The sequence below is a fragment of the Tinamus guttatus genome, unplaced genomic scaffold, assembly GCF_059628265.1.
Source record: "Tinamus guttatus ecotype Peru unplaced genomic scaffold, ASM5962826v1 Tinamus_guttatus_pri_ptg000259l, whole genome shotgun sequence".
Lineage (NCBI taxonomy): Eukaryota > Metazoa > Chordata > Aves > Tinamiformes > Tinamidae > Tinamus > Tinamus guttatus.
In genome coordinates this window covers 894976-908482 of record NW_028288793.1, presented here as the reverse complement: position 1 = coordinate 908482, position 13507 = coordinate 894976, and the positions used below count along the sequence as shown (strand labels likewise).

Genomic DNA, 13507 nt, shown 5'->3' with positions numbered 1-13507 from the left:
TATACTTGATCTGTATGTTGATAACACCTCAGGTAGCTTCTAAAGCCCAGTTGTTATCAGCCATGAACTACCAACACAAAAGCCATCACATTTTCTTTTATTCCTCATTACACACAGATCGCTAATGCCACAAAGTTGCGACTTTGACGCATTTGTAAAGTGAGAGAACCCACAGTAAGGCAGAGGGTATTTGTCTGAAAACTCTTTTTGATGATGAGGGCTTGTTTGAATAAAAATGAGGTGCCCACCAGGTAACCCTAAAACCATCTCAATCGGCAGACTGATTCGTACTCAGTCCACAATAAATGTGGGCAAAGTGAAACGCAGGAACTAATGGTGGAAACTCCAAAGGCAGGAGAGCGGCCGAGCTCCGCGAGTGGAGATCCCACTTTGGGGAATGGGGACGGGTGGATGTAGCCATGCGAAACGCGACGCTTCCTCGGGACCATCGGAATAACCCGGAGCGGGAAGCGAGCAGCCAAGGCTGCAGTTGAAGGGGGCTCCTCCTGCTTCCAAGGAGGATGGATGCGACTTCCCAAGAACACGGCTCCGAGCAGAGCGGCAGCCCTGGCGAGGCGGGACCCGGCACCGCGCGGGCTGACTCACAGCGGGACCATCTGGACAAAACATTCCGACCGGAGCTTTCTCTTTTTTAAAAAAAGCTCAGCATTTGGAAGCAAATTGCCAGACAAAATTACACAAAACGATCTGCCGAATGTGCTAAGAGGTTGCCAGAAAAATCTTTCAAAGTAGACAGAGCACGGAAAGCTGCATCCCGCCGGGATCCACTTACAACTTATCTTTCCAAACGCCAGCACGTCCGGATTCGTAACGCGAGAGCCCGGAGCGCGCTGGGGTCAGGGCGAGCGCGCTCCCGCAGAGGCATCCAATGGATCCAGGCATTTTCCGCGTGATGTGGCCGGATTCCCGACACAGTCCCATATGGAAGTGGCTCGGGACAGACCAGTCCACCTTCCTCAGCTGCTTTCCAACTCCCAACGTTATGCCCAGTTTCTTCCTACCAGGAAGGAAGGATTCTTCGGGAGCGGGTATCCCTGCTGGCTCCTTCCCGACAGCAACCAGCGAAGTTCCCAGCTTCCACCCAGCAAACTCCGCTTCCCGCGGGATTGCTCAGGGCTCCTTTATCCCTCTCGCCCAAACGCATCACTTCCCAGCTGGACCATCGGCCACGCGCTCGCACCTCGTCCCATCCCGGGGGATTCTAGGTGCGAGGCCACGGAGCCCCGCGCGTTCCCACCGTCCTTCCTCCCGCCTCTACGGATAAGGCGGGATGGAGAGCGCCCTCCGGCCGTGTCCTGCGGCATCGGCACCGCTGGCTGCCACCCCTTTGTGCTGCAGCACCGGCGCTAATGACATGAGCAGAAGGCACCGGCGCTTGCAGGATCCCTCCTTGCAAGCCAGGAGGACCGGAGAGCCTCCGCGACAGGCTGCCCTGCTTTTAATACCCTTTTAAACGCACGGAAACCACTTCATCTGAAGGAAATCAAGGCAATCACTGCCTTGAGGACCCCCTAGGACCCCAGTTTGCCACCCTGCTCCAAAAGGCTCCCTTGCAGCTGCGGGGACGTTTTAATTCAATCCCCTCTCTGCTCAGCCCTTCTCCCTGCAGTTCAGCCCCACGACTGTGCGGACAGGCACGAGCCTCAGAAACACCCCGAGCAAAACCTGTACCTGCCATCAACCACCGCACGCTTCCCCCAAAGGGTTCATTTTTACTGCAGCATATGCAGCTTCCTAAATTTTAATATTAGTTTGTACTTTCCTTGATTTCACAATATACTCAAGACAGAATGAACAGAAGAGGTTTCAGTTCCCTCTTCTCTAAAACTGCATCAAAGACCATTCATGGCAAGACTCTTCCTCATCCGAACCCCCAGAAGGGGCCACTGGCCAGTTATTCTGCAGGGCTCAATATTCCTGAAAGTCCCAGTTCAGTTATCACCAAAACAGGTCAGGTACAGAGCTAGACACAGAGCTATAATCTGTGCTGTGGAGCAATGGGGATTATCAGGTGCCAGACGCATCATTTCAGCAGACACGAAGCTACGCGATGTGCAAGGCTTGCAGGAGGGGACAGTAACAGTATAGCACCATGCACAGAAATGCCTCTATCAATGAAAAAACTGCCAATTTTGACTTCTTATGACTTCTTAAAGCCAGGAGGAGCTAAGTTTAATTTGCAAAACGGCTGTTTTCTTTCTCTAAAGCCAGGGAAGGTGAAGGAAAGAAGAGTCATTAAGGAAAAGAGACTTCAAAGAGGCACTTCAGGGAACACGTATCTTGTGAGAAACGCAGTGCAGTCCTGCATCTAGAGCTAACAAGGCAGTATTTTGTCATATGTAGTCACTTAACCACTTTCTCTTTACCTGACCCATACGGTTCCATGTGCCCTTGGAACTGAGGCTTCTTGCAGAAGTCACATAATCACTGCACAGATCCCTAAATTGTGCAAACTGCACCAAAGCGGCTCCAAACCACCCACTTTCTTCTAAAATAGTTAGGTCTACTCAGTCAAAAACCCTGGTCCTTAAGAAAATGAGGCTTTAACTCATGGACAGCGTGGCTGGCTGAGTCAGCAAAACCAGGGAGACCCAGTTGAGACCTCAGTCAAGGCCGGGATGAACTTCACTCACCTCCGGCAGCTTCCCCCGGAGCCCGAGCGCTTGGGGGCTTCTACGGGAGAAATGCACGTATCGCACAGCCTTCTTTTGTAAGTAGAAGTGTGCATTTAAGGGTAGAAATATTTAAAAAAAGGAATCGAGAGTCATATTTTGACCTTAAGTTGACTCAGTATCTCTGCAAACACCGTCCTCTTCGCCTTCCAAACCCTCATCACTTCCTATAGCAACAGGGGGGAAACGGATACAGACTGTTGGGGAGCCTTAAAAACTAGCCCAAACAAGCAAAATGTTGCGATCCTGCTTCAAAACCAGTCCCTTTGCAGCGATTTTCCTTCATTACCTCCATGACTCCAGCAAAACGAATGCACGGGCAGCAGCGGGAGCTCCGGGAAGCCCTTTGGCTCCCGGGATCGGGAACGCGGCTCCGGCTGCGGCCGCTCGTTCCGGCTATTGTGCTCCAAGAATAGCAGCGTGGAGCGCGCGGACCCGCCGCATTGTGTCCCCTCCTATCCAGGCGACCATCGGAGAGCTATTTAAAGGGTAAACCCAGCGGCCCTTGGAGCGTCGGCACAATCTGGGAAATCGCAGCTCCCGCAGCCTTGGGAAGCGCTGGATTTTCAAAGCTCTCCCCAACAGCCGCAGAAATATTTGCCATCCGAAGCGCGACAACGCAAGGAAGGAAAGTTCCACGATGACAACGCGCACGGTCTCTACGCTGAGACTTTCCAAACGGGAGCTGGCTGCTCCTCAATGTAGGTCAGAGCAATATGCAACCTGGTTAAGTAAATAAAGGCCAAGAAAGCTACTGAAGGGAAAGAGATTGTACAGCGAGCTGCTCCTAGAAATATATCTCAATCATAATCATTTATCTTGGTGTATCCGCCACGATCCAAAAATCAGCAATTTCCTATTGATCTACCGCGAAAGACCCTATGCTCTCTGAGTCATTATTGCTCCTCTGCTGATTAAAATGATGGAAATTAAGCAATCCAGGCAAAAATCGCACAGCAAGTCACTCTCAGAAGTGAGGAGCAGAAGTTTCCAGCCGCACGTGTAAGACCAAGGCAACGCTCACTACTTCTATCGTTTGTAAGGAATTCAGAAGAGCAAAAGCAGTAGCAATAAAGGACATTTCTCCTAGGTACACAGCGCACAGCTCGAAGATTTCATAGCTATTCACGGAGTTATGCGCTGTTCACGAGATAAAACTGTATTCTCATTATTTCTATAAAAATCAGTTACTTCCAAATACTCCATGAGCCAATCCCGGCCTCAATCCGAGTAGCTCCGACACCTGCAAGAGCCAGGGCTGAATTCCCACTGCAGCCGGGCAGAGCCCCTAGCGCTTCCCAGCTCCCACTCGGAGCGGGGCAGGGAATGACTCATCCTCATCCTCCCGCTCCGGCCGGAGGCGGCAGAACCGGCTGCCCCTGGCAGAGCCGCTCCCGGCTCCTCCGGCTCCTCCGGCACCGGGAGCATTTGGTGACATTTCCATCGCTACCAAGAGGGAATGAGCTTGAGTCGGGAGCTAAAAAAGATGAAATTTGAGTCATCCGCACCGACTTCTCACTCTTTAAAACACATTTAACGTATTTCTGATTTGCAGATTGCTCCGTATGAGCAGCACGTTAGAAAAACACAACTGAGGAGCCCACGAGCAAGAGGAGAAAGCAGCAACCAACTCTCGAGGGAGCCCCCGATACCCAACTTCCCGCAGAGACTCTGTTCTTGGGGCTTCCCAGCTCATCTCGAGCAACCCTGTCAGCAGGAGGGCTTGAAGCAGCCTCTGTGCAAGCCAGAAAGATCCAACGAAACAACTCAGGAGCTGCCCAGCCTGCTGCCCATGCAGAGAGCATCGCCCCGCTGAGCAAAAGATCCCAGGTTAAACCTAAAAACCCACGTTCTTGTGAGCAGGGTTTCCAGGAGGCGTTTGAAAGCACTGCCTTAGCTGGGGGAAGAGGCACGGTCTGCACTCTGAGTTTATTTGGACTAACCACACTATTAACCAATTTGCCACCGGTAATAACAGCCGTACCGCGGTCACCGCCGCGCTGCCAATATCCAGGCAGGAAAAACACGGCCGGCCTAACCTCAACCCGTGCCAAGGCCCGGACCAAAGGGAACCGGCAAGGAGCTGGGTCCTCAAAAAACGTCCCCAGGAATCATCTTTGCAGCTTTTCCCTTTTCTATCCCAGTCTCAAATAGACTCGAGGACTCTGGCGCCATAAATCCCATTATGATTATCACAGAAGTCGGAAGGATAAATGAAGGAGCGAGAGAGGGCTCAGAAGAAGAGATACCCACACACATCTCAGCAATCCAGTACAAGGCTGCCCAGGCTTTCACTCATTCAGGCAGTGTTTGTTCCTGTACTCCGCATCCTCCGCTGAGTTTTAAGCGGGGGGTCCCCTGTATTCCCCATCTCCACTCTCTGCTTCTGCCCAGCCGGGGACGGGCCATTTTGTCACCTCCAAAAATAACAATTGAACAATAAAAAAGCAGAAAACGCAGCACATACGACTGCCCGGTTAGCTCTTCATTTGAGGAACTTTTCCTAAAAATAAAACACACATCCTTTCCAACTGGGCAGGCTGCATTGCCAGACAAAAAAAAAAAAAAAAGACTCACTGATTTATAGCTAAGTTTAGTGTCACTCTTTCCCTGCTGTTTAGGCAATGCGAGAGGCGCTCTCCTAAGAAGCGGAGCAGTTGTCCTGTACCTGCAGCAGCAAAACCACCCGCGTGCAGGGCAGGGCTGCGAGGGGCAGATCAAAAGGCCGTCCCGGCCCACGCTGCAAGTCCCGATGACAACAGCAACCTCAACTCCCTTCCTGTCAGCGCGGCAGCTCTGGGAACGGAATCTATTAAACAGCGGTTAGAGCATCCAGACCTCTGCCGGGATCTCTTTATACACACACACAAATACACGGCCTGTCCTCCCTTTCTGCATTGCTGTTCCACAACTCACGGACGTTCACGAGAGCCGGTCACAGATCCGAGAGCAAAAATGGGAGAGGAGGAGGCAGAGGGACAGGAGGAGGATCCAGATCTGCAGACATCCGGCTCCAGGGGGAATCCCAAGAGCACATTTTCATTCAGAGCGGCCTAAGTTTCCATGCAAACATCATTACTGCATCCTGCGGCCTTTGCAACGCTGCGTTTTGCTCGCTCGGTGCAGGAGCCCTGTCCCCTCCGGCTGCCAGATGTGCAGATTTGTCACCCCCACCTCCTGCTGGGGCCTCGGCGTCTGGCAGCAGCACCTGGGAATCAGCTCCGGGCTGCCCCGCGTGTCCCGGGAACCCACGGAGCACACGGGAATCTGGGCAGCTGACGGGGGCGCCTGTTTGGAAGGGCAAATGCGACTACCCAGGGCTCCAGCTCAACAGATGGAAAGAGAGGAAAGCTGGAAAGTCAATTTTATTAAAGACACCAAAGCAACAACAGGCTCCCTTCTTAAACCACTTCAGAGCAGCCTTCGTTTATTAAGTTTCTGAGTAACAAGTTATCAAACGCAGGGGAAAAACCTCCATGGGTCTGTTCAGAGCTTTGTAATTCTACAGCTCATAAAACATGCAGGGTGCTTTGGGTTGGCATTATTATTCATTAATGGATCCAGCGCAGCTCCTAGCAAAAACAGGGACGTTTCTTTGCAGGGTGAGAGCGGCTGCTTCTCGGTTAAGCACTTCCCATCTCGGCTCTCAGAGCACTTGGCACGCGGCAAGCAGGACTCTCCACAAAGGAGCTGTTGTGCCCAAGTCCTGCAATCCCCATTTTAAAAATGGCAGAGGTTTTTTGTTGCTTTTAAGTGCTTTATGGCCAATAGAATTTCATTTATATCCACTAACAAAAAAAGAAAAGGAAGAACAAGTCACTGGATGTGTCAGACGTTACGGCCAGAAGAGTAACCCCGTTTCATTGAGCACCGCTGCCTTTCCTTAGAAGTGCGTGCCCAATTTCTGCTTTCACAGGAACACGGTGCTTACTGCGGGTTTCCAAGAAGCTGGAGGAGGCACCAGTTTTCGAGGAAGCTTCACCTTTTGTTCGCGGCGCAGAATGTCCGGGATAGCTGTTCACAGCACTATAAATAACCGCGGAGAAGTTAACTCATCCCAGTCGTGATTTCCACGGCAGGAAGCGCCCAGGTGAAGCGGGAGGATTCCCGTCCGCCAGCTCCGCGCACGGCGGCCGCGTCCGTCGGCGGCTGCCACGTTTTGCTGCCAAGTTAAATAACGACATCTGGCAGCCGACGGAAAGCGTCTTCAGCCCATAAGCTTTTCCCTACATAAAATTTCTTCATATTTTAATATCCTAATCCGTGCTAATGAAACACGCGAACAACTCATTTTTTCCAAAAGGGAAGTGCATCACGTGAAACGCGTTGTAGATACCAGATGCTCTCAGTGGGAAGCGCCAAGCACCGCCCCGGCCCTGAGCCCAGATAAAGGAAAGGCCTTTCCCACAGCCCCCGGCTTTGCGGATCAGGCACTACCAGGTAGGAGCATCCTCAAGGGCAGGACAGCCTTTTATCCCACCGTATTTCAACTCCGTCCTGCAGGCATCTGGAATATGCCCAGAATAAAGGCAACCCCGTGCAATATGCCAGAGCGCAGGAACTTCCTTGAAATTGCCCTTCAATGGGATTTTCTCCTGCCCTGTGCGGATCACTCGCTGCCTGCTGAGAAGGGCAGCAAGAGGGTCAATTAACGCCAAAATCCAATGACGGACACGGGGAAACACCAATCCCTATCGCTAAACCCAAGGGTAACTGCTTTGAAGGAGCTGCTACACAAGCTGCTTTCCAAAGGTTCCTCGCTTTTCCTTGCAGTAGGGAACGGGTTGGTTTTCCTCGGAGCAGGGAGGACAAGGATGGAAACCCAAGCGCTCTTCCTGGAAAGCTCGGCAATAAAAAAGCCTCAAAAATAGCAGCGCTGACCAAATTTCCCTGCCGCAGAGCAAAATCCTTTCGGGGTTTAGAGCTAATCTGCTTATTTGGCCAACTCCAAGAGTCAAAACGCCAGGAGCTGCTCACGCGCCGCGGCGCTAGCGGAGCAAGTTGGCCTCCCCTGCCTAAATCGGGGCTTTTCACAGAAATCAAGGGAACCAGCACCATTTCTGCGGCTGGCTGAACACACCCAGGACCCAGGAGTTTCTCCCACATTTTCACACCGTGATATAAAAACGCGCGTTAGAGCAGAGCGGGAACCCTAGGGAAGCGCGAGGCTTCCCGGGTGCTTCACCCCATTAAACAGCAGCATTCCAGGCGCACGGGCCGGGATTCGGCCCCTCCACGGAGCGCGTTTCCATCCGCCCTCGCTCCCGCTCCTCCTGAAGGCCGGCGGCATTCCGGGCGCTCCGGACGCGCGCACGGATCCGCACGGCATGCCCGGATACTCCCAGCTCTTGCACACACCGCGTCGCCCCACATTCAAATCACAGAGGAAATGACTTTTTCTTTTTAATTCCCAGCCCCTGTTTCATTTTTTTCCCCTGCAAGCAGCAATTAACTGATTCAACGCCAGGCTCCAAGGCTTTAGGGCCAGTAGCAAGTGGTTACGTTACCAGCAAGAAATAACATTTAAGAGCAGTTAGAGTTATATCGAAAGCAGCCAAACATCCTTCGAGACAGCCAAAAGAGGGAAAAGATGGAGCCTTATCAAGAAGGCTACCGATTTCAGCAGCTAAAGGGAAAAAAAAATAAAATACCATCAAGGACACGGCCATTCTGCAGCTGGAAAAGAAAAAGGGACTTGCTGGAAATTCATCCCCCGCTTTGGAAATGTCGCAGAGTTGCCTGAACTTGGTAGCAGCTGGAGGACTTGCCTGAAGTTGCTCCTGTCGGGCTCTTAATCCCAAGATTGGACCCAGCCAGATAAACCTGCGGCCCCTTCCATGCTGGGCTGGCTTTGGTTCACATTAACTCATTTATTTTTCATATTCCTGGCACTTCTTGAACTGAGCCACAGGATTTGCAGAAGACTTTTACCCTTTGCTGGGGACTGCTTCTTGATAGCTGAAACGGCTTCTGAACCATCAACTTTGTTAAAAATTCCAGTATTAAATTTCTGTCGCCCAAACCATGAAGCTATTTACTGGAGCTTTATACAAACTAATTAAATATAATGCTCTCATGGGAAACGGGGAGAAAGGGAGGAAGAATTACAAGATAAATCACTGGCTTTTCTTTCCGCAATAAATGTACATTCCAATTTAATACATTTAAACCAAACCAAAACAAGACAAAAAAGCCTGTCAGTCTTTGGTCAAGGGGAGATAGGCAGAGTCCAAATCTTCCACAGAGCACATTGCACAGCCCAAATTAATTATCTCTGCTTTCCTGCAGCTTGCACAAAGGGATTGGGAAAGACAACCCAGACAAGGGGCCGAGGTCGAGATATCAAAGGCTCCATATGGAGGGCGCAGGATCTCCCTTTGCAGCTCCACGGAACTCGGGATCTTGGGGCACGGAAAGGACGGAGGCGGCGCTTCCCTCCCTGCCGACCCCCGGCACCGCGATTCCTGCCGCGCCACGCACCAGTTTTCATGGATTTCTCCAAGATCCCGGCGTTCCCATGCAGCAGAGTGCACCAATGCCTGCCGCCTCGCTCCGCCAACAGCCCGAAACACTCGAGTGTGCAACATTCGCTAGGACAACCACCAAACACGGCCAGTTTTACTGTCGCTGGAGGCCGTCGGGATAGCGGAAACGCAGAGGAGACTCCAAGGAGGAGCAGGGCCTCCGTGCAGCTGCTTAGGAGCCATCCACACAGGGAGGCTCTCCAGATCAGTTCACTTTTGCACGGGCAGTACCTTTGTACTTGCACCTCCACGTATTGGAGGTCAAAGGATCGTAAATTAATCCAGGCTGGAAGGGACCTCAGCCTCTAAGGCTAGAGGCTGCACTAGCACCTTCCCAAAGGCAACTAAAAACACAATTTATACAATATATACCATTTATACAATATATAACATACCAACGCCTGATTCATTTCACTCTCACAATGACAACTTCATGGCATCAGTACCCAATAACTGAATAATCCATAATCAGAGGCAACGTCACTCCCAAACCGTTCATGACGTCCAAGCTAGAGCTCGATCCAGACTCCAAGACCTGGTCCCACGCTCACGTTGCCTAAGGCCGAGGCAACGAGGAGGCAGCGCGGGGAGCCCTGGGGTTCAGAGCAGCTTCCGAGGCTTCTTCCAGCACCACCTTCACCTCCTGGTCACAACAGGAACAGGGTCCTGCTGCTCGCGGGACCTTCCCGATCGTTTCTGACACTGCGAACCACCTTGCAACGTCGGAATGAAAGAACACGCGAGACGTAAGTAAAGGAGTTGAAGGGATTTTTGAAGAGAGCTGAAGATCGCCGCTGTGCAGACAGCGGCACACAGTGAGAAGAGGCTTCACCCCGGGAATTCGCAAGGAACAAACGGAGGAGGAGGAGGGAGGATTGATCCCCTGCCTTCACGCTAAGGCATCTCTCTACATCTCATCCGTCTACATCCCATGGGAAGGGCACCAAGGGATGTGGGCCACATGATTCAAAATACCCGTTTCTACCATTTCCCACACAAGGGTTCCCCGTCACCATCGAATGGTCCCTCGCGGCCAGGGGACGTTTGCAGAGCGTTCAGGGACCACAAGTCTGAGCACGACACACTCGGGAAGGCAGCCCGGCTCTCACGGCTTCCAGAGGTCCATTTAAAGACAATTCATTAGCCTTAAACTGCACCCGTTTTGGACAGAAGCTTTTTATAACACACACAAGCAAGAAACCTGTGTATCGCTACTAGAGTTCCTCCTGGGGCCCAGGTCACAGCCTGGAATGACAAGTCCTCTGCACAAGTCCCTTAAGTGGCAAACTGAGTTTTGGCAGCAAGAGCCTCTCGCGTCATCTCCGCATCTCCCTGGGCGCTCTGTGCAAGGGGAAAGGTGCTTTTTGTGCACGGGGAAAGGCGCTTTTTGTGCAAGGTGCTTTTCCTCCTCCTCCACGTGCAGAGCGAGCGCGACGTGGGCAGCTCCCCCAGTGCAAAATCCGTGGCGTTTGCTGCAAGCCACGCTCGCTACAAACAGCATTTCTAGGATTCAAATCCAAGCTGTGCGACCACGAATTGATTTCTGTTGATCGCGCGCTTTTGCACGGGGGTAATAGCAAAATGCAACATTTAAAAACCGCTCATTCTGCACTGGCTTCAATTCCTATTTCCATCAAACATAGCTTGAAACAGGAATAGAAACTAACATGGTAAAGAGGAAATAATGGTCTCCATTTCTGCCTTTAAGAAGCCTAAAATCATAAAAAATCATGAAGATAAACATTAACTGACCTTTATAGTTGCTCAAATAAACATTTTTTTAATATAAATGTCAAAACTTCTTTTAGGTTTAGGCAAAACCCAACACTAAGCTTAGCACAGGATACGCATCTATTTGCAGAACTACAATTTAATGACTAGCAACCAGGGACAAAGCCTCCCAACTAGGAAAAATAGCTGAGCACGTAATTGCAAAATAGCATTTTAATTGCCAGTTTTAATCTAGACTTCCTACTCACATTTAAGTTACTATTTTTTTAATCGCATTGATTTAACTCAATCAACCCTGCCCAAAGGCCATCTTTCCTGCCTGCTAGGCGCAGAGCAAGCAAGTTTTAACCAATTAGACAAATCACAAAATCCCCTAAGTTTCTAACAGCGATATCGAGCCACACACAAGAAATAGATATATATGTCGCTTTATATAAGTGTCATTTTGAAAATTTCGCAAGGGTAAGCAGCTATGCAGACATTTCACCATCCTTTTTACCCAGGGCACATGATACTCTGAAACCCAGCCAAGAGGCTTCTGCAGAACACTCGCATTACCATTACAAATATCCCTCTCACTCCTCACTACCTTCCTTACGACACCTGGAATACCACTGTTATAAGATATAGGAGCTTTATTTAATTGTATGTGTATAGGTATGTGCATACACACAAAAAATGCAGCCTTAAGGTGTGACACTCAAGAGCACAGCAAGGGAAAAAAGGGCAGGCAGTAACATTATGGGCTCAGCACGAACAAAATCCTCAATAATGGAACTTTCTAGCACAAATTGCTGTGCAAAGACCCTAGGCAGAGGTCTGCAACACTGTCATGGGCCTCTGACACTACACAGGTTTTTTAAGAGATTCCCTATGATAAAAGGAGGATTAAAAAGCAATTAACTGCATTTTAGAGCAGACATAAAAAAATATCGCTATCTCAGAAGCCAAAGATTTGTTGCATCCAGTAAAACAATCCCCTTCCTGGGCTGGCTTTTGGCAGGAACACACCACGGTAGGAACCCACCCCATGGCGGGGAGAAAAAGCCCTGCAGTCGCGCGACGAAAAAGCCCTGCAAATTCCAGGCAATCTGCAAATGGTTCCCCCTTCCCCACCCAAACGTCTCCCGTGAACTCCTGCATTTCCAAGCCAGGACTGCAGCGAGGAAAAGAAAACGGCTCCTACCTTTAACTTGCGTGTCGTATTCAGCTATGATCTCCTTATCCTTTTTGAATTTGGCCGGCGACGTCATGTTTTCTCTCCCCAAAAGCTCGGCCTCCCCGCGGAGCCCCCGGAACGCAGCGGAGAAGCGCGGCCGCGCGCCGCAACGCCTCGATTCCCCCTCTCCTCCCCGGGAAAAACGGGAAAGGGAAAAGCCCCCGGCTCAGTCCATGGGGAGCGAGGCGGAGCGCGGCACGCGGATGCTGCGGGGGGAAGAGGCGGCAGTTTGGCCTCCCTGCACCAAAACCGGCATCCACCGGGCGAGACCCCCGGGCTCTCCCCTCCCCGGCTGCGGGCACTAGCACAGCCGGGCCCTCCACGTCCTCCCGCACAGCCGCATGCTCGGGGCTCTCTTTTTGGGGGGTTTTCCTTGGCTTCTGGCGTTTTTTTCCTTGCTGTTGTCTTGTATTTTTCCCCTTCCCTCTTTAAATGGGCTCGGAGATGATGCAGCCCAAATCCCACAAGGGAAGCAGAAAGGGCGGCTGAGGGAGCTCGTTTTCTTTGGCTTGCCTGCAAATGCAAAAGAAAAAGCGTATTATTCATTTTATTTGTACTATATATCGCTTTTATTTATTTTTTAGAGAATTAAAGGTCGCACCCAGCAAGCAGAAGCCCCGAGTGAAGGCGAAGCGGCCCGGGGGCCCTTTGCCCGGGAGCTTTTTTGGGGAGATTTGGGCGGATTCTCCCCCTTTCCGGGCACATTCCCGCACTGTGGCGGGAGCGGCTCCCCCCGCAGGACACAACTTTTCCCCGGTACCATTTTTTTTTTTAAATTTGCTTTCCCGTTTTCCTTTTTTTTTTTTTTTCCCCTTTTCAAAGGGGGAGGGGGAGCTGCAGCGCGGGCAAGGGGAGGGGGCGCCGAAGGCGAGCGGGACCCGCTCCCCGCGCGCCGCGAACAATGAGCGGCGGCGGGGCCGGAGTGGGACCCCGCGGCGGGGAGGCGGCCCCAGGCCCCGCTGAGGGGACCGGGTCGGACCGAACCGGGCCGAGCCGGGCGGTTACCTGGGCGCTGCGGAGCCGCCACCACCGCCGCCTCCCGCAGCCGCGCGTCCTCCGGCCGCTGCCGCCCGCCGCCCGGTTCCCCCGCCGCGGCCCCACCCCGCCGCGCCGCTCGCCCAATCGGCGGAGCCCTCGCGGCGTGATGGACAGGGCCTCCAGCCAACCAGAGCCTTCCACCTCCCCGCCGCGGCCCACCCCTCTCAGCGCCGCCCCGCCGCCCCGGTAGGGGCAACGCCCCCAGGTTCTGCGCATGGGCGGGGCGAGATATGCAAATATACTGCTGGCGGGACCAATGAGAGCACACAGGGCGTGCCCTTCCACCAATAGCCAGGCGCTGG

At 52.1% G+C, this 13507-nt stretch overlaps 1 protein-coding gene across 2 annotated transcripts in view; it reads right to left on the bottom strand.

The window, feature by feature from the left end:
* SRGAP2 (SLIT-ROBO Rho GTPase activating protein 2) overlaps window positions 1-12211 on the bottom strand; it is a 69315-nt gene extending 57104 nt beyond the window's left edge. For both annotated transcript variants that reach the window (XM_088526911.1, XM_088526912.1), the window contains exon 1: window positions 12135-12211. In XM_088526911.1, coding sequence (XP_088383037.1) covers window positions 12135-12201 — 67 coding nt within the window. In that variant the 5' untranslated portion in view covers window positions 12202-12211. The remainder of the gene's footprint in view (window positions 1-12134) is intronic.
* Window positions 12212-13507: the final 1296 nt, after the last annotated feature.